The following is a 27,753-nucleotide window of genomic DNA, read 5'->3' as shown; positions in this document are numbered from 1 at the left end:
AACAAGCTTGAACAAAACAGCCAAAACCAGCTTGCCTCTGTTCCTCCATTGTAAAGGACTGCAATAATTTAAGGCTGCTATTGGCCGGTTTGTATCCCAATGCAATACCATATCACCATCTCGGATGTCATAAAGAGCAATATTTTTTATGAAGCTGCCAGCTACTACTGCCATAAGCGGTCCACAGGGTTTGTACCACAACAGGGGAGATTCACAGCAATTGCCTTGATATGATGCAGTAGGGGAGGTATGATGTTGCAAACCAACTGAGATGCTAGTATCTCCTAAACATTCAGGAGCTCCAAAGCCTTGACCAGCAAACAGATGAAGGCAAACGTGTCAAAGATTCAAAGGGGAGACATGGTTTCTCAAAGAATACATAATTTGAGATTTTTCTTTTTCAAATGAGGCAACTAAGCGCATGTAGCTATGTCGATTCTTTTCAAAGAGAACTACCAAATTGTCCTTTGCAGTAAGAAATGGAGTTTCAGCTCTACCAGACTGCGAAAATAATGATAGATGGCCAACAACTCATCCCCAACTTATGTTGCAAGCATTGCCAACTGATTATGAGGATTTCCACTGGCTAGCCATAATGAAGCAGCTTTGACATAAAACCCGGCAGCAATTGACCAATCGTGATTTGTTGCATCTCCATCACCATAATACTCTTTGTAACGAGCAAGGTCTCCCAAATATATCAAGCATCGATGGCACGATAGCTGGCATCTCTTCAATTCTGTCACTTTCTTATCATCGTGTTTTGAGATCCCTTCTACCACCAGATTTGTTTCCTGAAGGAACATCAGTAGCAGTGGCGGAAACAGAATTCGTTGATGCCATACTCTTCCTGATGCGCGCTCGAAAGTCATCAATTCGTGTATGATGCAAGCGCCAAATAACAATTTGAGAAGCAGCAACAATGTACTTATTGGAACGACCATATGTACCAGCTACAATATGAATAGCAGCCATCATCATATGCAAGAACCGGGTGCCTCAACGTCTTGATCAGCTGAACTAACTGGTTAGTGTGCCTCACATCACTGGATCTAGATGTTACCTCCTTCAGATAGATTGTACCAGGGCAAGGGCTGCTACATTTGGGCTTAACTTTGCAAAGGCATCAACTGTCCATCAACAATTTCAAATGCAACTAAATGCTTAGTGAGTTGTATTTGACTCACCAGGAGAGCTTTGTCTTGGACGAAGGTCTTGTGAGAAAGAAGTTGTGTGAAGCCTTCTTGGGGAAAGCCTCTAGTCCTTGAGAGAAATGCAAGTAGGAAACAGATGTGTTGAAAGAGTCACCAATATTTGAAGGATCTTCATCAACATTGAAGGTATTAGACCATTTCTTGGAAGGCTCATCAACACTTCTCTTGAAGATTCAACAAAGTCTTGTGCCATTTGGTTCTTCTTCAACAAGCTATGGTTCATGGAGAACCATTGGAGCATTATTGAGTAGAGTATAATGCTGGGATATACTACTATTTTGGTTCAAGCGTTTTACTACAAGATTGGCTTTGAGGAGTTCATCAAGCAAGCTCAAGTAATTGGGTATCTTCTCACCTTTGAATCTACTTGGTATGATTCAATTCATTGGGGACTTTGAAGCTTGCAACCAACTCAAGCTATATTGGAGTTTGTTTCTTGGTTAGCTCCATTTCGAAGCAACTATTGGAGTTCTCAATGCTTATAGGTTTTGCTTGATCAAGTGGTTGAGAGTATGTAGTAAGGATCAGTTGGGCTATTTTTAGAGCACTTCTTGGATGTATCAAGGATGTATTTGCAGGGTTTGTGCATGTCTAATCAGTGTTTTTACTGATCTTAAGTGCTTACAACTTTCCCTAGATGAAAGATAATGATTACGAGGCAAAATAGGGTCATTACAGTGCTAAACAGGGTACAATCCAAACAGGGACAGATTTGGGAAAGTTGCTACACAAATTGGTAGCATCATTCTAACGACAAAGAAACAACTGGAAGTGATACTAGACATCATAAGCTTCGAGTGGAGCCATCAAACGTCTCATTTGGACACATATTTCTCGAGCTAGAGCCTATTTGGTACTGGCAGTTCACTAACAGTTCACTGTGGACAGTTCTGGAAATTCTTAAATAGAGAGGGGTATTGCTACTCCTAAATTCAAACCAGGATTTCTACTTGATACTAGACATCCTAATCTTTGAGTCAAGCTATCATACACCTTATTTGGACTTATATTTTTAAAGGAACAACATATCTCTTCAGCTTGAATGCAATGGCAGCTGAGATTAGTAGCTCCAGATCTAGTGAACAAGGTTGGCTTCAAACACAGGCTAATATTGACAAACTTGGACAAGGTTGGCTTCAAACATAGGCTAGAATTGACAAACTTGGAGTTTTGGTTGATCAGTGTATTGCTCTTATAAAGGCGGTTATGGAAAAAACAGCAAGACCTGAATCAAATGCTTATGCTTATGGACAACATCTATATGCTGATGGTACACTTGAATCAAATGCTTATGCTTATGGACAACATCTATATGCTGATGGTACACTTGAATCAAATGCTTATGCTTATGGACAACATGTATGTGTTGATGGTACACACTATGATCTACATGCATCTTATGAATATGAACAGCAACAACATGTAAATGAATATGAGCAGTATGCAAGTACATCTGGACAGCATGTTAATGCTTATAAATATGATGTACCATATCATAATGCAGAGTATCATTCCATTGAACCTTGGCAGCAGAATGGTTATTATGGTCAACATGCTTATGCTTATGAGCATCCATCTCTTCAGCAAAATAGTTATGATTATACTTGTGAAGCTCTCTTGGTTGACCAGCCCAGTTCTTATGGATGTGACAGAAATGGTTATGTTTATCAGTGCACTTCTAGCTTTGATCAACAGCAAGCAAGTGATTATGACCAATTCTGTGGGACTAATGATCAAAGGCAGCATGCTTATGTATATGAGCAGCAAACATCAATAGAAGCAAATGCATATGCTCAACCAAACTGTCCCTCTAATGTGCAGCAGGGCTATTATCACCATATGCAGTATGGACAGCATGAGCAATATGGTCATGAGCATGGACAGCCATCTGTTGTACATGATGAGCATGGACAACCATCTATTATACATGAGCAGTAAGATGACTATGAGCGGCATGTCAAAACTATTATAGAGCTGACCAATGGTGATGAGCAGGTGTGTAAATTGCTATCTAAGGCTAAACGCGTTAGACACCTTACTAGTGATACGATATGGGAACTGCATGATGTGGGCTTATGCTATCGATGTGCTAAGCCACTATCTTGTAATCACCAAGCCACATGCAGGGCAAAGTCTGCCAAAATATTCTTGGTATTTGAATATTATGATGCAAATGATGGGGAACATCTTGTTGAAGACCATTTTGGTATGAGTCCACAACAAGAAGTTTAGTTCAAGAAGGCAGATTATGGACAGCATGTGGATTTGGATGATCATCATGCAATGGTGACTTCGTTAGTGAGTACCATCATGATGATCATGCTTCTAGCAGTATTTGATTTCGATCTTATGAAAGTTGATCCAATGCATGGCAATGATACAACTTTTCCTTTTGATCCGGGTGGCTACAGGCTGATTTTGACCTTCTGTATAGATTAGTACTACTATTGAGTATTAGGTAATCTTTTCCTTTACCACTTGTAATGCTGTACAGAGTAGTACTCTGCAGCCCCCCCCCACTTGGCTATACCAATAAGTCCGATATTTGTTTTTGAGGACAAAAACCTTCATTTTGAGTGGGGATGGATTGTAAGAAGATGAGAATAAGGAATTAGTGTAAATAACATTGATATTATGCCATGTCACACTGACATTGGTATAAAAGGAGAGGACATGTAATTTTACATATCTTTTTGACACATTAATACAATTACAGTCTTTCTCTCCCTTCTTGCTCACAGCTTCTATGGCTTCCCCTTCTTTCTTGTCTTTCTCTCTCTAAATCTAGTCTTTCCCTCTCCTCGTCACTCTTATTCTCTGGCCTCTAGGGAGAGGCAAGACTAGAAACAAGGCTTAAAGAGCACATAATACATATATTTATTCCTCTCTACATGGACTCAAAGAGAATTATTTCATCTTCTTTGGTATCATTTTATCATCTTCATCCTCTGAGGTTAGTAGTTTATAATCATTGGGAGAAAACTCTTTGTGAAAATTTACAATATATAATGGTGAACATAATGTTTATCATTTACTCAAATTTATACAATATTTCTATAAAAAAAGAGCAAGACATAATACTTGTGTGTATGTATGTCATCTATCTTTGTATGATCTAACTTGCCAATGTATTGTGAAAGAGCCACATCTTTTTTGTGCCCTGTTGACTTGAGCTACTTGCATTGATGTCCTTAAGCCGCCTGCATGAGTAAGGAAGTCGTCATTGTACACTAGGGCGGTTTGGTTGCAAGGATGCATTCTTAGAAAAAAAGAAACCCAAGAAGAACTATCATTGACCAAGATTAAGGAGATCATCAACTAAATACCAATTGATTTTCATCCCCTTTAAGCAAACATGGCATCCATAATAATATTGTGCCACTCCCTTCCTTGTTTTTAAAGTTGATATTTTCCCATGTTGGCTAGGCCAAGCCTTTCAATTATTATAACTCTTTCTTCTTCAATAGACAATTGCCACTTCCCATAAGTCTTGGCCTCTACTTCAATGCTTTTGAATATTTGCTTGCTCATAGCAAAATTAACACCTTTAATTGTAGAATCAGTCAAGAGATGTAGATCTGTCTCATCCACTATCCACCTTGAGTTAGCATCACAAAATTGTGCTAGGGTAGTGAGACTACAGTCCTTATGAATGTCTAGTGAATCCATTATATCGACCCAACAATAGTCTTGGCCATCCAATATAGTAAATGTAGGTAGGTTTGATATGGATATGCTTCCTTCCTTATATGTGTTGACCGATTGCATAACCTCTAGGTTGTCAGGGGTAGCTCAAAGCTTTGCAAAGTATTCTATCCTCTTTCCTCCTCTACATCAAAGGATACCATCTCCTCTACCTTTTTAACCTCTCTAATCATAATGGTAGGTTTCCTTCTGTCCTTAGCACATGATCCTTGTGAAGCCCCCTTTGAGTCATTCTCATCCCCTAGGAGATACAAATAGCAATGCAAAGGGTGATTACAAAAGATGGCATCTCCTTTAGTGTATTAGGTAGTTCTCTGTGTCCTTGTCTATATTGCCAAGTAGTTTATCCAATGCCCTTGCCAGCTTTCTCTCCGTGATGACTTTGTTGGTCGTAAAGTCGTAAGTGTGAACATATTTATGTGCCTCTATGTTCATTGCATTGCTTAAAGTCATTTTTTGGTATTCTCCCATGTACATACCTAGCACATTCATATAAGAATGCAAAACATTCTCAATAGAAAATGGGAAAGTAAATATATGGGACAACTCGTGAACACAAGTGTGAGTGCACGCACTATGGAGGAATATACAAAGTTTCTCATCTGGGATTTCCTTCATGTCATTCTCAAACTCTAGTATTGTATCTTGTTTCTTATTCATAAAAGATAGAATTAAAAAAAAGGGTTATTTCCAAGCGATGCAAGGTCTCTCTGCAAGAGGAAGGGCTCTTCCTCACTTGCCGGTGACCTTTGTGGGCTTCACAACACATGAATAAGCAAAAGGGTCACTACGAAGTGTTACAAGCTCTCTCCACAAGCTAGTGGTGACCTTTGTGGGCTTCACAACACATGAATAATCAAATGGGTCACTATGAAGTGTTACAAACTCTCTCCATAAGCTAATGGTGACCCCTACGGGCTTCATAGCATACGAGAGTCACTATTAAGTGATAGGGGCTCTCAAGAGGGAGAGGCCTTCCTCACTTGGTGGCAACCCATAAATGCTTCACAATATATGAGAGTCACTAGCAAGTGATACAAATTCTCTTTGCAAGAGGGATAGGTCTTTCTTAATTGGTGGTGATCTATTGAGACTTTATCGCACACGAGGGTTGCTACTAATAAGCAATATAGGCTCTCTCCACAAGAGAAGGGAGATCCCTTACTTGGTGGTGACCCATGTGAGCTTCGTAGCATATGAGGATTACTACCAAGCGATATGGGCTCTTTTCAAGAGGAGGCTCTCCCTCGCTTAGTGGTGACCCATGCAAGATATGCAACTCATGAGGGTCACTATCAAGTGATACAGACTCTGTGTGCAGGAGGGACATTTTTCCTCACTTGATGGTGACCCATGCAAGCACTTCACAACACATGAGAGATGCTATCAAGTGATGCATGCTCTCTCCATAAGAGGAAGGCCCCCCTCGCTTAGTGGTGATCCATGTGGACTTCATCACACATGAGGGTCTCTACCAAGCAATACCAGCTCTTTCTATAAGTGGGGGATCCTCCCTTGCTTGGTGGTTACCTGTGTGGGCTTCACAACATACAAGGGTTAGTGAGGGCTCTTTTCAAAAGAGGGAGGGACCTCTCTTGCTTTTTGATGACCCATGTGGGCTTCACAACACACGATAGTCACTAGTAAGCATTACGTACTCACTCTGCAATAAGCGAGGAGGCCCCTCCTTGCTTGGTTGCGACCTTGCGGGCTTCACAACATAGAGGGGGCCTTATCAAGTGATATGGAGCTCTCTTTGCAAGAGGAAGGGGCCTCTCTCGATTGGTGGTGGTGACTGGTGTGGGGTTCATTGCACATGAGAGTTTCCATCAAGTGATATGGGAATCCTCTACAACTAGGAGGGGCTTTCCTAACTTTATACTAGCTACCTTAGGGTTCAATCCACACTAGGGTCATCCGAGAGTGATATGATGACTCTCCACTTAGTGGAGGCACCTATCACTTGGTGGGTGGTGACCTATTTTAGATTTAACATGAGGGTCATGAACAAGCCTATCCAATTTTAAAAAAAAGGAAAAGACTTAACACCAACTAGTTTTGGGAGAAAATAGCTCATTTTATAACTAAAATTCCTTAAAAAGAAACTAGTTTTCCTCAAGATGAAGAGCCTTGATTTCAATTGGTTTTTTGAAAATCTTACTTGGAAAAAATGCACTAAAGGATGATTTTCTATTAGCATTATCCTAGCCTAAACTGTTGTTGAGGAGGGCATCCCCTTTAGAAAATATATCCCTTTGATGTGCATTTAGATGTATGACGTTTTTATTCAATTTGGTTAGAAATAGCACAAAGTTTAAAATAGCCCACACCTACTACATTATTGGATAGCACATTGCGTAAAGAGCCACCTGCCATCGCTGGGTCAGAGATCCTTGATCTGCTATACCTCCATTGCAACAACAAGAGTGCAAGGATGAAGTAGAAGCTAGACAAGAGCAAATGCAAGAGAGAATAATAGAGCCAATATGATTGAAGGAGATTGGGAGAGCATGAATGTAGTAGGACAAAGTGTCCCACCAATGTTCAAAACCCTAAATCCTTTTTGAGCCATCCCTGATAGTGCAAAATACACAAGTATGGTTAGTGGTCCCTCCATGGAGTTAGTATGATTATCCATTTTAGTTACATTGCTAGTCCCTAGGTTTTGAATCTAGAATTAATGAAAGGAACACTTCTTTAGGCTTCTCTCTCTTTTTTTTGTGGGGGGAATCTTGGGATTATCAACTTGCAATACTTTTTACTGCATTTTGTTCCTTGCCACATGGCCGATCCATTTACTCTCTTGCTCCCATCACATCACCATATTGACAATGGCAGTAGCAAATGACTGCTCTTGATTGCATCCTCAAAGCTCTTGGCCTTACCCTATGAAGACCAATGCCTAATTTTGACTACTATTCTTTGTGTTTTTGCATCTTTGGTATTTCTATAAGCTTAGCTATCAATGATATGTCTTGTTGGAGATGATGCCTACAATTTTTCACCAATATCACACACACTCATATTAGAATTGTAGACAACATGAGATTTAGTCTCTCTCCTCTATTCCTCCTAGTAATATCTCATGCTGATCATTTATCAATAGGGGGTGATCTTTCACCAATGGATACCTTGCCCTTTGCTTGCATGGAAGCCCTCCAAGTCTACCAAGATGTGCAAAATTCCAACCGTAGACCTGTCAACCTGGCAACAAAAGGGAGAGACTCAAAACATTGTGTAGGCTTCAGCAAAATAAACTCTCCAAATATTATGGAAATGATAACTTCAAATGGGATGATGATGTACATGTTTCTCTTATCTCAGCTTCAGGGCAACCCCAAATCCAACATGCCAAGGATGCTAGTACTAATGCAACTAATGTGTGCCCCTTAGCCTAGGCACCTTAGGTTCCCCCATATGCATCATGAATTCCCCCATCTTGGATTTCCCATATGTATCTTGAATTCCCCCATATGCATCTCAGATTCCCCCATCCTTGATTCCCTTATAAGTACCCCAGATTCTTGTGTATGCATCCTAGATTTTCCCATACATACAAAGTCTAATTGATGTTACTAATATGGAATGTAATGGCCTTCAATACTAGTAGTTATATTTTGTACTTTTTAATACAAATTGTTATTTGCATCATCTATACTTTCATTGCAATACCCTCTGGGAGGAACACTTTTAAAAATGCTTTAATCATTTGAAAATAACTCCTATTAGTGCAAAAGTGCTCATCAATACCCTGAGGAGTCCATCTTATAGAACATGTAAGATACCATGCAAGTTCAAAAGAAAGGGTATTATATTTAGTAAAATTTACATGATTATATTTACAAAAGGGGATTTTTAATTACAATTTGAAGAAAATATATAATTTGAGTAAAGTAAAAGGGGTCATTTTAAGGCCTTATAGCATGTAAAGAAAGGACATTAGGTGGACTCCTCGGGATTAATAGTCAATCCCCTCACCTTGAACCTATTAATGTAAAAGCACTTAGTACTCCATCCCCACACCCTAAACTGATTAATGCATGAGATTTTCCATTAAAACTAGACTTTGCATGCATTTGGATGTTTTCTCACTCTTGCATTCACCTAGTCCTTTGCTCTAACTTTGAGCTAGCTAGAGCCCTCATGCCCTCCACTGGTCCCACCAATATTGTTGATGTTGTGAGCCCACTAGCCATCTGTTGAAACTTTTGTACCCTCCATTGGGCCCATGACACTACGAGTTTGTTCCCAAAGAAAGAAATTCTATGATGACAATGCCAATCCCATTGTAACTTGTTGACTAATAAAGCCTTGTTTTGTTGTATCATGATCTATTTACTGCATGTTTGGTGTTCATGTCTTTGAGACTACCCTTTTCCCAAGGGAAACCTCTATCACTTGGTGGTGACCCTCGTGTGGTGACCCTCGTCTAGTATCCTTGTCATCCAGGGCTGTCACCAAGCATCTCATGGCTGCACTTTGCCTAAGGGAAACCTCTATCAATCATAGTGAAAACTCTCGTCCATATTCCTTATCATCGAGGGTCACCACCAGGCAGATTGTGAATACCCTTTGCCTAAGGATAACCTTTATCACTTCATGGCAACCCTTGTCTAGTGTCCTTATCTTCTATGGCCACCACCCAGTAGCTCATGGTAACCCTTTGCACATCATTAGCCTCTATCACTCTAGTGGTGACCCTCATCTAGTGTTCTAATCTTTGATAGTCACCATCAAGTGGTCTGGGGTAGCCCTTTGCCTAGGGGGAACCTCTATGGCTTGGTAGGGACCCTCATCCAATGTCCTTGTCATCGAGGGACACCACCAAGCAATAGCTCCTGGCTCCACCTTTTGCCAAGCGAAAATCCCTATCACTCAATGGCGACCTTCATCCAGTGTCCTCATCGAGGATTGCCACTAAGGGGCTGGTGGCTACTCTTTACCCAAGGGCAGTCTCTATCACTTGGTGATGACCCTTTTCCAATGTCCTTATCATCGAGGGTCACTACCAAGTAGCTCGTATGGCAACACTTTATCCACATAGCCTCTATCGCTCGGTGGTGGGCCATCATCCAATGTTTTGGTCTTCAATGGTCATCATCAAGAAGTTCATCATAACTCTTTGCCCAAGGTAGTCTTTATCACCTAACTGGTGACTCTCATCTAGTGTCCTTGTCATCAAGGGTCACCACCAAGTGGCTCATGGCTATCCATTGTCTAGGGGTATTGTCTATCACTCAATGATGACTCTTATCTAGTGTCCTTATCGTCAAGGGTCACTACCAATTGGTCCATAAATATAACACAGTAGTCTATGTGGCTTCGTGGTGCCTCTTTAAGGTCTATGTTTCAATGTTCATGGCATACCTAGGACCCTCTCATGGCACTAGAAGATATTAGGCTCACCTCACAATTCTCAGCGAGCTATCCCTAGGCCTAGATGCCCTTGCCCCATGAGCCCTAGACCCAGTCTTATGCCCAAGTTCTCCTACACCACAAGCTCGAGCTCAAGCCCCATTCCTAGTCCCAAGAACCCTAACCCCATGAGCTTGAGCTTAAGCTCAAGGCCCATGCCCAAGTTCCCCTGCCCAACAAGCCCATGAGTGTGAACCCAAGTGTCAAGTGCCCTAGCCCCACAAGTCTTTGCCCTAGCTCCAAGTGTCCCCCAATTGAGACCCACTAGTCGCTATAGCCCTCGTCTCTTTCACAAAGTATCTATTCTCTGCCTCTACTATAGCAACAACTAGTCCCAGTAGAGCTTACCAACCACAATCACTTTCAATGGAGAAGGGGCGTGTTCTTGAGAGAGAGCTAGACACCATCCTTGGTGATTGTATGGCCATGTTGTTGGGTGTAGAGGCCCCACCAAGGCCATTTTATCCTTGAGAGAGAATCAACTACTATGGGTTGAGATTGATGATGTTGACATTTAGGTGCTTTCTCATCCTTATGAAGAGCCATTACCCAACACCATCATCGTTACTCTACAATTATGTGTTCTCAGTTTTTATTCTTTGAATATCTTTATCCTCGATATCATTAGGTATGTTGCTTTAATAACCTTTTTGACCCCACATTTTTTATAGCTATGTTGTAATTTTGTTGTCACTACCCCTACATAATTGTGTATATTGTCTTGATCTACTAGTATTGAGGGCCCTATGAGATTATGAACAATCATACCCTACACTTGTGAGGATCTTTCCTTACATGAGGATTAATTATATGCACTTTCTTTTTATTTCCTATCATGTGTAGTAAGTACTTGATCAAGAGCATTTCTTGTTTGTGTTCACTAGCTTCTTCTATCCTAGTTTTGGTGCTAGTGCTCAAGAATTCTTGTCTTGTTTGATTATTCACTAGTGAACACTCGAGTCTTATATTATATGATTTGGAGAAAAATATATATTACTTTACAAATATTATTGATAGAGGCTACAATAGAAGAGATAATAGGTATCTACGTCTCTCCTTTGAGGGTAGTTTGTGCTAAAGTGTCATCAAGAACAAAACTTGGGGCATGTGTCTTTAGGATTGCATGCAAGCTTGCTACCTGCATGGAGGCCCTTCTTACTAATCAATAGGACCTTGTGGATATGATGACCACACAAATTGTGTGAGAACGTGTCTCAATGCATTTTTGATCCTCAACACTATATTTGATCTTCCAAATGTGAGTGGTTTCTACAATGTATGCTTATTTTTGCCAATTGAATATCACATTTTGTAAAAAAAAATTAGCATAGGATATTAATATATGAAGCTAAGAAAATTTTGATGTTAAAAAGTTCAAGATCACTACCCTTCACCTCATTTTGGCTCTTATTTCCCAATATGATCATGGGGAAGGGGTGGTTCAAGGAGATCAAACAGAGAGAAAGAGAGCACAAGCATGGTGCCAGAATGAAGAAGCTTAGTTAACAACCATGCATGAGTATGCACAATCCATATGGAAATTTGAAGCCAACATGGCAAGCATTGAAGAATGGGAACGATTGAGGAAGGCTGGAGAGCGTGTCACAAGCACTAAATGAACAACCACATGGGGTGGAAATGACAAGGGCAATATTGGAAGCTTTATGACATGATATGGAGGACATTCGGGTTGACTTTTCTATGATGGGATCTAACACCTAACAAGCCACCAAAAGGAAAAGGTACACTAAGTATCACATGACTCTAAGACGACTTGGCTACAATGTATAAACTCTTTTAGATAGACCCTCAAGGTCTACAACCCCATGCTATCTAAGGTATGATCTCCTTAGTCATTTTACGATATTTATTTTAGACTACATCTCTTTCTTTGTTCTCATCCCCGTAACCTAACTTCCTCAACAACATATGACTTTAAAGTAAGAACACTAAATCTCTTACATCTAAGCTTAGACAATCCCTATAGGTCTCTCTATTTACATATACTCAACATTCTTAATTTTTTACAATCATCCCCTGAACGACAAAATTATTTTCTTTGATTCAAGTTCTCTCTCTCTCTCTCTCTCTCTCTCTCTCTCTCTCTCTCTCTCTCTCTCTCTCTCCCCCCACACACACACACTCTGTGTGTGTGTGTGTGTGTGTGTGTGTGTGTGTGTGTGTGTGTGTGTGTGTGTGTGTGTGTGTGTGTGTGTGTGTGCAAACTATTCAATTATTATATATTAATTCTTTCTTCTTCTCAATTCATTTAGGATCTCTCTCTCTCTCTCTCTCTCTCTCTCTCTCTCTCTCTCTCTCTCTCTCTCTCTCTCTCTCTCTCTCTCTCTCTCTCTCTCTCTCTCTCTCTCTCTCTCTCTCTCTCTCTCTCTCTCTCTCTCTCTCTCTCTCTCTCTCTCTCTCTCTCTCTCTCTCTCTCTCTCTCTCTCATAACTTGATTCACTTTGGGTAGAATAAACTTATAGGTTTACTTCATTATGTCTCATCATTTTATTGGCATATACTTATTTAGCCCCTTTGTTCCATTATGCTCCTTGTTTTTGTAGCACAAAGTGAATGTAATAACCACATATCTAGCTATCCTAACTTTCCTTCCAAAACTTTTTAAGTATAGAAATGAATGTGACTTTATATCTCACTTGCTTATCTTTAGTCTTAAGGACATAGTTCTTAACTGCTAGAAGAATAGAATCCTTGAAAAAAGATCTAAGATAAAACACTCGTAAATTTACGAATATACATCCATATTATACAATCCCCATTGCTTTAAGGACCTCATGTGAACCATATTATACACTATCATCTCATTGGCATATCACAAAATGTTTTAAAAATTCAAAATCTACAAGGACTTAAAGTTTTCCAACAAAAAAATATAGATTAAATTTGGTTTAGATAGCAATATTCGATATACATCCTCAATTAATTCTTGACTGCTATGAAACTAGTGTGCCATTGCATAGGTTGTTTTACTAGATCCATGATAATGCACTTTCTAGTTGACTTTGACCTTCAAGAAGTTGTGATGCTTTGTCACATAAGGGCAACCTCACCATCCAATCCCTAGTGATATAGCTACCTTTCCTCATGGATTTCCTTAGTATTGCCAGCTCAACTACCGTGGTATAGGCTTCCTCCTCTTCTAATTGCTAAATCCTCTCACAAAGAGTCTCTCCCCTTGCTCTTGAAGACATTGCACTCCTCCTATTGCAAAATATCTTGGTCACCTGTTATGATTGCAGTCCCCAAAATAAGCCCTCCCTTGGAAAATGTTGAGTTTTTGTGTGTGGAGATGGTAATTCTCTTGGCATCTTTGAAAAGTAACCCCTAGGAAAACTTATTGTAGTATGTGTTGAAATTGTCTAGCCCCTCTAAATTGTATGTTGCACATCAGCTCTCTCTCAATGCCCTACACCTACTTACCACCTTCATAATCAAAATCAACACACTATAGAGACCGATCTAGCATGTCTAATACCTCCTCTCAACCTCAAATATTCCATCTTCTAAACAACAATCTTGGATCTAACTGCTCCTCTTGAGATCCCTTGGGGTTGTCTAGAAGCATCCCCAGTTGTAGTTGCAACACACCATAAAACAACCCAGAAAAAATAGTGATCTATCATTCTCAAGATCAGCTTCATTATCCTCTAAGAGCTTCTCCTTGACTTCACACCTTCTTCTCCTTCTATTCTACATGAATGCCAAGCGTAGTTACCAATTTAAGCCTTTGCGATAAGGGCTTGCTAGCTTCACATGCATTGACCATAAACATGCCCATTCCACACACTCTATGCACTTGCAACAACAAACCCAAAAACATATATATGTATACATTAAATTCCCTACATAATCATTTTGTCTACACTTGAGTACACCCAAGAGAGATAGTCACATCCACATAGCATTCTAAAAGTATGGTCACACAAGTATATACAAAGAGCACATTGCAAGCATCTGAACACCCAACATGTAATAGGCTTGCACCAAACATCTAAAACAAAAGATAATACTTAAAATGCCTACCTAACTCTAGGGGCCATAGGTATATAGATATCTTAAAAGTATCCTTGAAGAAATACTCTTCTCACTATAACCTCTCAAGTTGAATGAAGGGTCTACTCTCAACCCACTACTCTTAGCCCATCCCGTTAAACCTTTCTTTAATCAAAGAGACCCATAGCCTCACACTAGTGCTCATGAATGCAAAGAAGATCATGTGCCTAGCCTATACTATCATGCTTTAAGCCACAATGCAATGCAACAAGACATGTGATCAGTGATACCGCCTAGTGGTAAGTGATAACTTTAAGGATAGGAAAACAAACGTTAAGTAATAATGTTCTACTTAACTTTCCTTCCTTTTGATTCTTGAAGAAAACTAATAGAACAATAGAATTATACGCAAACAACCTCTTCCTCCCTCTCAATCTATCTTATCATAGGTTTTTCCCTAGATTTCAAATGCTTTCCTTAGTGTCTTATATATTCTAGACTTGGTCTCTAGGTCTAGTTTGATCCTTAGCAACAAAATCCCTTAATGCCATCGTATGTCAATCCTCCCAAGCCCAAACCTAGCCCTAATCTTGCTGCCAATCCCAATCCCAACCTCGCTGCCAATCCCAAACCTAATTGTGGTGCCCATGACAATATCACCAAACAGGCCATAGCTGCCCACATGCTCGTCGATCTTTCGGTCCCTACCCTCGAGGCGACTTGTAATTTTGCAATGGCTCATCCATTCATCACATTGTACAATTTTATACTATAACGAGAAAATGGAAATGCACTTTACTAGGAAGATGGTTCTTGAGGTCCCAACTTTAGTGCTAAAGAAGAAGTCCACAAATATGGCTAAAGTCATAAATGTAGATATTTTGCTTTGCCTACTTGCAATGTTGGACTTTAGGCATTTCTGCACCTCATGAAAATTTGTACACTTATAACTCTCACTTATCCTTGAATCTGCTATAGCGAAAACTCTTTGCTCTTAAAATCTAAAGGGGGAAGGCTGGAAAAGGTTCCTCATTGCTTATTGGAGGGGGTGCCAGTACGTAAAAATGATCGTAAAAGAATATGCCCTCTTAGCTAGTGTTGCTTTGGTCCTCTCCTTATAAAGCTCCTCGCACCAACAGAGGCGTGGATGACATCTAGAACATCTATTACACATTCCACTGGCTGCCACTCCTCGACACTTGAAGGATATAAGTTCGTTAACATCAAATGGTCTTATCAGTTAATAAAAAACATAAACCTTCATTCATATCAGAAAGTAAACTCACCTAGATTGCACTAATAATTGGGTCTATGCAAAGGAAGATTAAAGGCATCGGCCTCAAGGTGATGCTTCTTATGCATGAAACATGCTACACATGCACTTATTTGATTATCCTCTTAAAGCCGCTGAGCCTAAAAATTTTGTTTCCATGTCCTTCCAACACGATAAGAAAGGGTTGGTTCTTGAGGATCTCTTCTACTTTCATTCCCGCATGATTATTCAACTTCCCTCTATTATGGACTCAATGGAGGCACTCAGCCTTTGACACGAAGTAGATGCCTCCATGGAGTATGAGAATGGAGAGTAGAAACATGCATTGGAGTGGAGAGAAAACAAAGAGGAACTTCCAAGGTTGTCGAAAGTGGAAGGAAGATAGAAGGAAATGAATGTTGAAAGATTTCAAATAGGAGGATTCCACCACCTTCTTTTCTCCTCGATAAGAGAAATGGATGAAATGCGATGGAAAAATATTACTGTTGGAAAACAACAATCACTCCAACCCACCTCAATGAAATTGATGATTGATTCGCTTTACTACTAGAAAGTGACAATTATATGAGCCATCTCAGTAAAATTAACAATTTTAAAAATACTAAAATTAATTTTTAAAAAATAGTAATTTTTTCTAAAAATGCCAAAATGATTTTTTAAAAATAAGTTACTTAATAAAATCCTTCTTCTCATTCGTAGGGTGCACTCTCTCTCCTTCTATTAAAAGGCCAAAAAGTGATCTCAAACTCCCACTAATACCATTGGTACCAAAGACTATCATGAACTCAAAGTATTAGTAAACCATATATACCATAAGTATATACAATACTAACAATATATTTATAGAGGTAAGTGCTAGTATCCAAAGTATATGGAATCAAATTAGCTCATAAGTGGGAGTAAGTGCATCCAATAGCATACATCTGAGCATATACATGAACCAAGAGTTCCACTCTCTTAAACTTGAATTGATCTCTACCAAGTAAGCACAAGCATCTCCCATAGGAAGTGAGCAAGCAAAGCTCAAGGCATATATATTAAAGCATCTACGAAGCTCAAGTACATCACAAATACATATGGGAGTAAAAGTGTCCAATAAAGCTTTAATATCCATAAAGTGAGTAAGCATGGAAGTTCAAAGCAATATACCAAAGCCCAAGTATATCAAATGTAGCTCAAATCCAAGTATCAAATCATGGCATAGCAATATTCATGATTATATATCAATGTTAGACATCACCATAGACGTGTAGTATACTTGAAATACCATGTACGCATAATAGGTATTTAAAGCATAAAGCTCACTATTGTATACTTGCTACTCAAATTGTTATTACAGTAATAAACATGTTAATAACTTAACTAATCAAACTATACTTAGTCCAAAATCCTTTCTAGAGCATCAATGCATCATTTGCACATTTCAAACGTTCCCCATAAGCATTAGTAGAGCATAAACCAATCAAATGCTTGCTATCCAAACCTGTTTTATTTTGTGTAAAACAAAGGATTAAAAATTGCACAAAATCAACTTTGTGAGTACTCAAATCTATGGTTCTCATCATGCTCTTCATTTTTAGCTATAGAACAAGTAAATCCGATATCGTATGCAAAAGTTATGGCCAAAATACAAAAGTGTTGTCAAGCTACCATAGTTGTCCAAGACTTTTGTAACATGCTTTGTATCCACTCAAAATGGATAGAATGGCTACTTATCAGCTCAATAAGCACTCAGCAAGGCTCAAGTAAACCCTAGAAAGCTCCTAGATAAGTGGGGAGCAGGTAGAGCAATCCAAGAGAAGGAAAGTCTCAAATGCACACCTTGGGAGCAAGAAACAATGGTTGCCATGAAACCTTGAGCTAAAGCTTTGAATCTAGGTTGAAGCAAAGGATTAAGAAGCTTGTCAAATGCCTACTCTAATACTAATTGAAAGGTAGAGCCCAAGTGAAAGCACACAAGTGAAAGCAAGAGCTATGGTGGATGGAGAGAGAGAGAGAGAGAGAGAGAGAGAGAGAGATTATATGGGAATTCCAATAGTCACAATGGCCTTTCCTTATTCAATAGTCATTGAAAGAATAAAAAATAAAGTGACACTGATGGGTGCCCACCACTTGCAAGTGTATAGGTGTGCGGTCAAGGTGTGTGTAGTAAATACAAGGTGGCATAGCCATAGACACCTTAACCCCCAACAATGGGGTCAATTAGTGCAAACTACAATTGCATGTACAATCTCAATTTGCATTTCTTGCAGATTCAACATCAAGCCATCAATACTTAGTAAAACTTTGTTTGTTGAATTGGATGTACTACCAACATTTTCATTGTTGTATAGTATCAAAAATTTTGTTTGCTGAATTAGATATAGTGCTAGTAATTTCTCTATTTTATGAAGCCATCAATTCTGTTTTTTGCTGAACTAGATGTAGTGCCAACAATCTTTCTATTGTGCTAGCAAAATGTGCAAGAAGTAGTAGCACTTTAATCAAATTGTATTGTTATTGTACTTCTCAAACATATGGAGTGAATTGAGATGTATAATTATTAACATTACCAACTACAGATATATCCTTCACTCTCCTTGATTCATTTATAATAATCACATGCATCATTGTAATTGCAGTAAAAATCTAGAGTGTTAATATAAAGTAGAGTATTTCTCCAATGGTACCTTCAATGCATCTCATCAAGCCATAAGCACAAGCTAGCACAATTTCAAGAGCAACCTCACTTATAGGACAACTCTCAAAGAGAGTCCATGGCATCTCAAAATGTGTGTCACACACACACACACACACACACACACACACACACACACACAAAGAATGGTTTCAAGCCATCATATATTATTGGTTGCCAGCTTTTAATGGCCAATCTCTTTCTCTGTGTCATCAAATGAAGAAACACTTATTTTTGCATATCTAAATCACTAAAGTTTTTTACATTCTATTTGACTATTATGATTCTCTTTGACACTATAAGTACTTTCAAATGTCTACATTTAAATGTTAAAAAGCAATGGCTTGGACATTCCTTTTCAGGCCATCTATACATGCTTTCATCTTAGTATCATTTGATACTTATTGTATACAACTTTTCTATGGTTCAATAATGATTGCATCTTGTTGAGTGAAGACCTTTTTTAGCAAAGCCATTGATCTTTTGTAGTGCATGGTTGGCCTGGGGAATTCACTATACCTATACCCTCTATATCATGTGTGTTCAAGGATTATTTGTAAATATCCTTATCTGTGAATTTCTCAATAAAACATAACCCTTTTCTATTCAATCTATAAGTAACCCCTTTATATGGGACCCTTTTGTATGTAAAAATTGTGTAAATATGATATTTTAAATATCCCTTACATTGAACCCACGTGATACATACATATATTTATGACTAGACTCCCCGGGATGGTTGGAGGAGGGTGTAGGTGATACCACTTGAGTTTGATTACATAGGTCAAGGACAGGTCTACCTTGGCTTACGCTTTCACTATCTACAAGAGGGGCTACAGTACCTAGTCCCTTTTCTACCTTCTCACAATATCTATGTTTGCTTTCTCATGTACAATATTCTCTCTCTCTCTCTCTCTCTCTCTCTCTCTCTCTCTCTCTCTCTCTCTCTCTCTCTCTCTCTCTCTCTCTTTGTGTGTGTGCGTGCGTGTGTGTGTGTGTGTGTGTGTGTGTGTGTGTGTGTGTGTGTGTGTGTGTGTGTGTGTGTGTGTGTGTGTGTGTGTGTGTGTGTGTGTGTGTGTGTGCGCAAATAGACATGAAACAAATCAAAACAAATCCTTGCAAGTGGTCAAAGTACTATCTTCAAGCTATTCCAACATTATTTTCTCATTCTTGACATATGAGGTTGCTTATTGAGGTGCTTCTAGATTTGTGAAAGAAGATATGTAATGAAGATTCCCTCCTTTCAAGATTTTTTAAATGCCTTCTTATGGTCTCTATCTTAGCAAGCTCATGCTAAATAAAAAAACCATGGGGCTCCTAACATGGCTCATCGAGTTCTTTGCCTAGGGTTTCTACACTACAAATGGTAGGTTTTGAAGATCCCACACAAAGGGCTACAACTTTGAAGATCCTACACAAATGGTCATGTACATACCAAAATTCAATAACATTCATATTCATCATGATCTCTTTGAAGGTGATTTAATGGCAATGTCATTCAAATTGATCCTATAGGGGCACATTGGGAGGTGGCATCTAAATGAATGATGAGCTGACCATTTAGGCGATGTGTGGCAAAACTCATTCTACAACGCCAAGGAGGACAATCTTTATATCATTCAATATACCATATACACCATTAACTAACTCTCACCACCTACTTTTAAATGTTGTAGTGCCCTTGGCTCAAATGACTCTTTGCTCTACATAGTATCCCGATTGTCATCAACTTAAGAGATCAATGAGAAATCCATAAGAAAAGACACCATTGCATCCTCTCATTACTTATCTCTAATTATGTTGACACACCTACTTATCTCTAATTATGTTGACACACCTTACCATCCCTTTGTATGCTCATTTGCTATCAATGCTATATCAAATTTGTAATGATATGACCATGTGATCACACACACACACACGCACGCACGCACGCACGCATGCATGCATGCATGCATGCACACATGTATACACATGCACACATGTGGACACACGTGTGTGCACAAAGAGAGAGAGAGAGAGAGAGAGAGAGAGAGAGAGAGAGCCATAGATAAATATTCTTATATATATAAAAATTGCATAAAATATGTCATCCATATCATTTGTAATTTATTACTTTAGAAAGCATAAATTTCACACCTTATAAAACAAGGTCCCAATTATCATTGTCATAATAGAAGATGATGTGTACAAACATAAATTACTTTTATTACTATAGCAAATACGTATCTTAAAGTAGATTATGGGATGAATATTAAATTAAACACATTCCATACTTGTATGAAAAGTTTACAAAATGATGTGTCTCATATGTTCTATTCGTGAAATACTTTGTTTGATGCTATCATATTAAGTAATGATGTTAAAATAAAGTTTACATAATTTCTTTTAAATTACTTGGAGGTTTACTATGAACAATGACATATACTCAAATAAACTAATCTTCGATGAACTACATTAGAAATCACTACAATGAATATCCATTGGTTTAATAATATATGATATTTTGACCTAGCAATGCACTTGCAATGCAAGTCTAAGCCCACTAGGACAAATGAAGACATGTGTGACGAGTCATACACCACTTAAAGGCCATGCCCACTGCATATGTTAGTGGACTCTCTGTGGGCTATCTAAAAGGCATTCATTTTTACCAAAATAAGTAGTGAACCAAAATTTATGGGAATTTATAGCCTTCATCATAGACCAACATGAAAAGTGGTCTACCTAGATGTTCCTCTCAAACTCATGGTCCCCACCTTCCAATTTGATATTGCTCTTACCAATGTTGAGAATAGAATGTATACAAAATAGGGTAGGTACTATTGTTTGCTCCAATGTACCCTTTTGGAAAGGTTTTGTGTGATATCATTGTTGACAATGAAGTAAGAAGTAAGACCGACACCATAATGTCAATTATTGTTCTAAAATTGAAAGGAACGTTCCAAAGAGAAAAAGATAGTGCCATGTTTGTTGTTTTAAGCGGCCCCCACTACCTTTTGCATAATGTATGGGATCTTTGTTCTTTTGCACTTTTCAGATTTCTCATATCTCAATCATGTCCACACATGACCATGATAAATTCTTGATGGTCTCATGTACCTCAATTCTCAATCATGTCCATGAGTGACCAAGGTAAAATCTTGATGGTCTCATGTACTTCTATGTGCAAATGTGCATGGATAAACATGAGCTGGGAAGGACTCATTCAAGGTAAAATCTTGATGGTCTCATGTACTTCTATGTGCAAATGTGCATGGATAAACATGAGCTGGGAAGGACGATGGGCATTGACTTTGTTTGGAGGAGTAACCTTTGTACATTGGGCGACACCTAAGGGGGGAGACTACTTGTGGAACTTGAAAGGAGTATTTGCATGTGAAGGGAGCACTACAATAAAGTGTGTGATTAAGGACCCAACTTTTCCATATCATTCCTCAATCATTGGTTTTTAAGGAGCCTCATTGGTTTCAATGAGATTAAGACATTTTGACATACATGGGAGGGTCCATAGTTTGGGCACTTGGGGACAGGCTCACGTGAGAGGGCACTTTAGCCATGATGGGGTTGAAGTGAGGATGTGGGGGTCTCTATTATTATTAGGTCAAGCAATGAATGGCTCAACCAACAAATTGCATGCAAACCTATTAAAATATGTAGTAAGTAGCCATCCAACATGTAATTGTTTGTAACTCGTCGTGTCGTGAGCTTCCGATGGGATTATTGTGTGGACACTTGTTGCATGGACGAAATAAGAGATGCCTTTTAAAAGTTCGTGCATGGGAATATTCTAATCTTTTGTTTGTTTTTTGGGGGGTTCGTGGGGCCAAGCATAGTGAGGTGAACGTCTAGATGAAGGGCAAACATCAAGATCTATGGGAATATTTTAGGGCTAGATTCTAGGCTTAGCTTACAATAAGAATCCATTAAGGACAAAGCATGAGCTAAAAGGGTCTTAAGCTTGGATTATAGTTCGAGTGATGGGAATCTTAGGAAGGGGATGACCCCTCCCTCTCCCTCTCTCGCTCTCTCTCTCTCTCATATGTGTAACTTTAGATGGTTCTTATAAAGGTCGCAGACGAGCTACTAGATAATTATGATTAGCTCCTTTCGGTAACTATAGTTTTCTTTTTCCCTTGTGGATATCATAGTTGTTGGCTTTAGAAGGTACGATTGCAGCTGGAAGGTAGATATATAGATAGGCATCAGAACATTGAAGAATTTCTTATCTAATGGGGGAGGGTATATTAATGGAGGATATCGACAGTAGCAGGAGCGGTACTACTACTACCACAACAGCTGCAGCTGCAGCTGAGCCGGCTCTAATAGCGATAAGCATAAGGGAGTTCGAGGAGCACAAGGACGAAGAGCAGGTGGGTGCTCTTGAGAGGGGGTGCGAGGCCGGCCTGTCCTTGTTCACTCACCTTCTGGGCGACCCACTCTGTCGAGTGCGGAACTACCCCACATACCGCATGCTGGTAAAATCATCAATGCCTCAGTTACACAACCCTAATACTTTCAGTACAGCCAACATGTATGTATGTATGTATATATATTTTATATATATATTATATAGTTAACAAACATGATGATTCTATGATCATCAATACACCAAACTTATCCTATTCGCTCTTTCGATCGTGCCATGATGCAGTTGCAGTAGATATGACACTCTCCATACATTCATTCGTCCCCTTTCCGTATGCGGAATTACTTACTGTAGATTAACTGCAGGTCTTGCAGTACTTATATATCATTGTGCAGGATAGGCAGCAGCTGATTTAGTACTGATTATCGTGATTGCTATTTCGATCATGCCATGTTGCAGCAATTGCACTGAATATGAGCTGCTCTATACACTCATTCATCCCCTGCGCGCGTGCTGAATTACTGTAGATTAACCGCAGTACATGCTGCAGTACTGTGTTGGGTTAGGCAGCCGCAGCAGCTGATCTATTACTGTAAAATACAGCTGCAGTTGATGAGTCTTTTCGGGCGATTAGATGTTATCGTGTCGATATATGTATCTCGTCATTGCTAATTGAGATTCTTTTGGGTTCTTTTGAGTGATATGTGTATAATACATATCTCATTATTGAGGATTGAGAATGGATTTGTTCTGTGAACATAATTAGGTAGCGGAGGCCCGATCAGACAACGGCAATATCATCGTGGGTCTAATTCGGGCGGGCCTGAAGCAGGTAGCGCGAGAGACCTTTCTTAGCACGCATAATCACGCACTACTGAACACGGGGGAGGATTATGTCGCCAAGCCCGTGTTCGGAAATTATGCTTATAATCAGCTGGATACTACCGATTCAGCTGCAGGTGCGACGTCGTATGTGACGGCGGCCTGCATATCGGGTCTACGCATCAGCCGCGAGTACAGGTGACAAATTCATATATACATATCGTATATCGTTGATCATTTTCTCTGCTCTGATTAATGATCGTACTATCCTAGTGGCTATCGTCTCTGCTCTTTTCGTCATCGTACGTTTCCAATTTGATCTCGATGACTATTAATTCTTCTCGTGTAATTCATCGTACCTTACTGCTATTCTCTCTTCTCTTCCTATCCAATTTGATCACAGTGACTATTTTCTCTTCTCAGGTTCATCGTATTTCCCCATGATCATCATACGTATAATCCAATCTGATCTTGTTAAGTATTCTCTCTTCTGTAAATTTATCGTATCTTCAGTGACTTCTCTCTCTTCTCTATGTTAATCATCCAATCCAATTTGATCGTAGTGACTGTTTTCTCTTCTCTGATTGATCGTATCTATAGTAACTGTTCTTTCTTCCCTGTGATCATCATATCCGACTCGACAATAGGTTCTCTCTTCTCTGATTGATCTGTCTTCTCTATAACCATGGTATCCAATCATTTCATCATAGACTCTCTCCTCTTCTCTGATCGATCTCTCTTCTCTATAATCATCGTATATCCAATATGATCATAATTTCGATTGCGATTACCGCAGGCGCCTCGGGATAGCACGGCAGCTGGTCCTCAGAGTGGAGGAATGGTGCAAAGAGCAAGGCGCCCAGTTTGTCTACATCGCCACTGAGACCCACAATGAAGCCTCCATTAGTCTGTTCACCCACAAGCTCCATTACACCCGCTTCCTCTCACCAGCTGTTCTCATCCAACCTGTCTATGCCAAGCCAGTTCGCCTGCCATCCCACATTCGCATCACAAGGCTTCCTACACCGCAAGCGGCCGCGCTCTACCGCTCTGCATTTGCAGCAAGCCATAAGTTCTTCCCTGAGGACATCGATGCAGTCTTGAGCTGCCCTCTCAATGCAGGCACATGGATTGCTGTCTACCACAGCCATCCAAGCTCTGTCAACGGAAGTTCTATCAACAAGCAGCTTGAATTAGATGGTATCTGCAATGGGAGATGGACTTCTGATCATTCAGAGAAATCAGCAGCTGACAAATTGAGTGAGAATGGGACTAATTATTTTTTGAAACAAGGAGGCATCTTGAGCTGCCAGAGTTATTGCATTGATTCGGATGAAGATGATGTTAGGGATGGCCTGTCATGGGCTGTCTTGAGCTTATGGAAGCTTAATGACATCATGAAATTTGAGATGAGGGGCGTTTCTCCCAAAGTGAAAGGCTATGCTGCCATTAGCAGAGTGATAGACAAGCTCATACCATGGCTGACTGTGCCCTCATTGCCCAACATGTTTGATGAGCCCTTTGGTGTCCAAATCATGTATGGCTTGCACGGCCAAGGCCCCCATGCAGGGCACCTCCTGCAGGCACTTTGCTGGCATGCTCACAACGTGGCACTCGCGGATGGCTGCCACATCATCCTGACCGAGATGGACGGCCAGGATCCTCTTAAGGATAGTGTCCCTCATTGGAAAAGCCTCTCAGAGCATGACCTCTGGTGTGTTAAGCCCTTGCTTAATCAGCATGACAGAGTTAGTAGCAACTGCAACTGCTCCATTAAGACTTGCATGGATACCCCTTGTTGTATCTCCAATTATGCCCCTGAGGGAGATCATTGCTTTGAATCCAACCCAGATAATTCCAGAGAAGAAAACCTCAATGACTTTTACTGTACATCCAACCCATCATTGTTCTTTTTGGATCCAAGAGATTTTTAGGCAGTCCTTGTAAATTCGCAGGCTAGTTATAGGCTGTAGAAGAGGTTACAGTGGCCTGTACATATAAAGCCAGATTCAGTTAAAAATTCTTCGTTTTGCGCTTGTATATCTTGGATACTGAGGATGGCCTAAATTTATTGTATCTTTTATGTGTAATATGTGTTGATCAGGGCACGAATTATCTTTAATAAGAGAAGGATTGAGGGACTTGGATCTGAGGGTAGATTAGCAGCTGGCCCATATAAACGATCGTGATCATGTTTAATACAGTGACGTATCAGAGGCCTGTAACGAGTCAAAGATGCAACGAGGGTTCTAATACTCTGAGAGAGAGAGAGAGAGAGAGAGAGAGAATTTGCGCAACCTTTTGTTATTCTCGACCGAAAATATATACCATAAGTATATTAGATTTCCTATTGGTCAATAATTGTGCAATATGATTAATGAATCACTATAATCTCTAAGTGTGTATGGACACGATGATAACCGACAATCTGACAAAACTAGCAGAGGGCGGATGTCCGATGGCGCTGGAGAGAGAGAGAGAGAGAGTGTGTGTGAGTGAGTGAGGGAGTGAGAGGGAGTGAGAGTGAGTGAGTGATCATGTCGCCTTCGTCGTCTACCTTCTTGTGGATTGATTCTCCCATGATGTGTCTCTATATCCTTGTAATAATCATAGTTGCGCAGAAAATGTAAAACTAGTAGTAGTAAATAGTAAGAGAGCCGTGAGGTTTACATCCTCTTTACGATCGCATCTCCAAACTAGCCGTACGCCCGTCATCCATAAAATTATTATTAGGATAACAATATAGTACGACTCGTGAGAAACAAGCACCTCAAATGTCCCCTTCTCCCGTCTCTTTTCCCCATCCCTCCCCGTGTTTTTGCTTTCTAGTCCTTTCCTGTCTCCTTCTACCTGTGCCTTTCTTTCTACCTATGCCTTGAGCGTCTAGGCATGGATTGGGGCTGAGTCGGATTGTCTCCATTCAAGTACTATTATTATCCACTTGCCTTCCATGCCTTGGTACTATTTGACTACTACAAGACCCAATCACCTACACTACATAGTTGGTTTGGAGAGTCAATTTATGTAGCTTCCAGAATGAACTTTGCTTACGATAAATATTTATCCGATAGCATATACAAATTAAAACTTTGTCTTGAAATTGAGGAGAGATTTTCTAATTCAATTACATGTACCTCCAACCATTCTTTAAATCGAAGATTTAAAGTTTTAAATCTAAACAACTACTTCTATGTTTTGAACGACTTTTTTAGAAGTTTGAAATTCATCTTGTGGTAAACCTCGGGCTTTGTGAGCATTAGATGGGTAGTTCGAAATTTGTAATCCAAATTTCATTTTTAGATTAACCTTTGCTTTATCGTGAACATTAGTATGGAGCTGAGTTGGGTTGTTTCCAATCATACATCATACTGTAAAGGGGTCAATAGAGTGATATCTAAATAGTTTCCCATTAGATCTTCTTTTCCCCCAAGTGAGTTATTTAATATTTTTTAATAACTAAAATACATGTATTTTATGACACTTAAATAAAAATCTTAGAACATCTTGATATTCTCATCTAGTAAGACCTAGCTATAAATGAATGGTTCACAAAAGAGTGACAATGAGGGGACAATATAGTGGCACTTGAGGGTACATTCTTTAAGGTTTTATATGAAAATTCACCTAGTTGATTTGTGTCACTCACCATAATTTTATATACAAGAATTCGTCTCGTAGTTTCAAATGGCTAAAAATTTTGAAACTTTGTGCAAAATTTTACTTAAATTGGGATGGGGTATGCTTTCCTTTTGGGCAATATCACCTTCTTGGTTATCCTAGATGTAGAAAGCCTTCAAATGTTATGATTTCTAGTTTTGAAGCCCTATGAGGCCATTGCTATATTTTCCAAATAAGCTATGGTATTGACATAAGATTTCCAACTACCAAATTATTTAATTATCTTGTGATTTCCCATCTATAAATACCTAAGATGTCCTAGTATAGCTATTTGTGCCTCATCAAGACAATGAGATAAAAGTACCAAGAAAAACTTGACACCAAATATTTTATTTAGGCAGGCCACTACACCCCCTCTCCCTCCAAGAAAAAAAAGGGATCAGGCCTTCTAAGACGACAAGTGCTAGAGATTGTAGGTCCAAAATATTTGATTAGAAGTGCATTAATGGAAAGACCTACCAGCATGATTGCAAGGTGACAAGCCTAATATGAATTTAAGAATGCAAGGTGATGCTAACCTTAATGACTTAGCTAGTAATCACATTTTCACATAACAACATTGAATATTTTCATGATTCTAAGAGTA

At 39.4% G+C, this 27,753-nt stretch overlaps 1 protein-coding gene across 2 annotated transcripts; it reads left to right on the top strand.

The window, feature by feature from the left end:
* Positions 1 to 22,374: 22,374 nt before the first annotated feature.
* LOC148012788 (putative N-acetyltransferase HLS1) lies at positions 22,375 to 25,614 on the top strand. Of its 2 annotated transcripts, none has more exons than XM_087669469.1 (3): positions 22,375 to 22,776; positions 23,434 to 23,687; positions 24,286 to 25,614. In XM_087669469.1, the coding sequence occupies exons 1-3, from the start codon at positions 22,531 to 22,533 to the stop codon at positions 25,421 to 25,423; spliced, it is 1,638 nt and encodes a 545-aa protein (XP_087525595.1). In that variant the 5' UTR covers positions 22,375 to 22,530; the 3' UTR covers positions 25,424 to 25,614. The 2 variants fall into 2 exon arrangements, with proteins under 2 accessions (XP_087525595.1, XP_087525596.1); XM_087669470.1 differs by lacking the exon at positions 22,375 to 22,776 and adding an exon at positions 22,959 to 23,321 and having other exon boundaries at positions 24,286 to 25,612.
* Positions 25,615 to 27,753: the final 2,139 nt, after the last annotated feature.

This window comes from Lygodium microphyllum, chromosome 27 (assembly GCF_053477565.2).
Source record: "Lygodium microphyllum isolate KBCC chromosome 27, Lygodium_microphyllum_v1.1.10, whole genome shotgun sequence".
In the NCBI taxonomy this organism is placed as follows: Eukaryota; Viridiplantae; Streptophyta; class Polypodiopsida; order Schizaeales; family Lygodiaceae; genus Lygodium; species Lygodium microphyllum.
The sequence above is the reverse complement of the archived record's forward strand: the minus strand, read 5'-3'. Positions and strand labels throughout refer to the sequence as shown.

Excerpts from the sequence above, each read along its gene's own strand:
- LOC148012788 (XM_087669469.1), top strand. The coding sequence starts at position 22,531 with ATGGGGGAGGGTATATTAATGGAGGATATCGACAGTAGCAGGAGCGGT. Across the intron at positions 22,777-23,433 it reads ACCCCACATACCGCATGCTG|GTAGCGGAGGCCCGATCAGA; the intron begins GTAAAATCATCA and ends GAACATAATTAG. Across the intron at positions 23,688-24,285 it reads CGCATCAGCCGCGAGTACAG|GCGCCTCGGGATAGCACGGC; the intron begins GTGACAAATTCA and ends CGATTACCGCAG.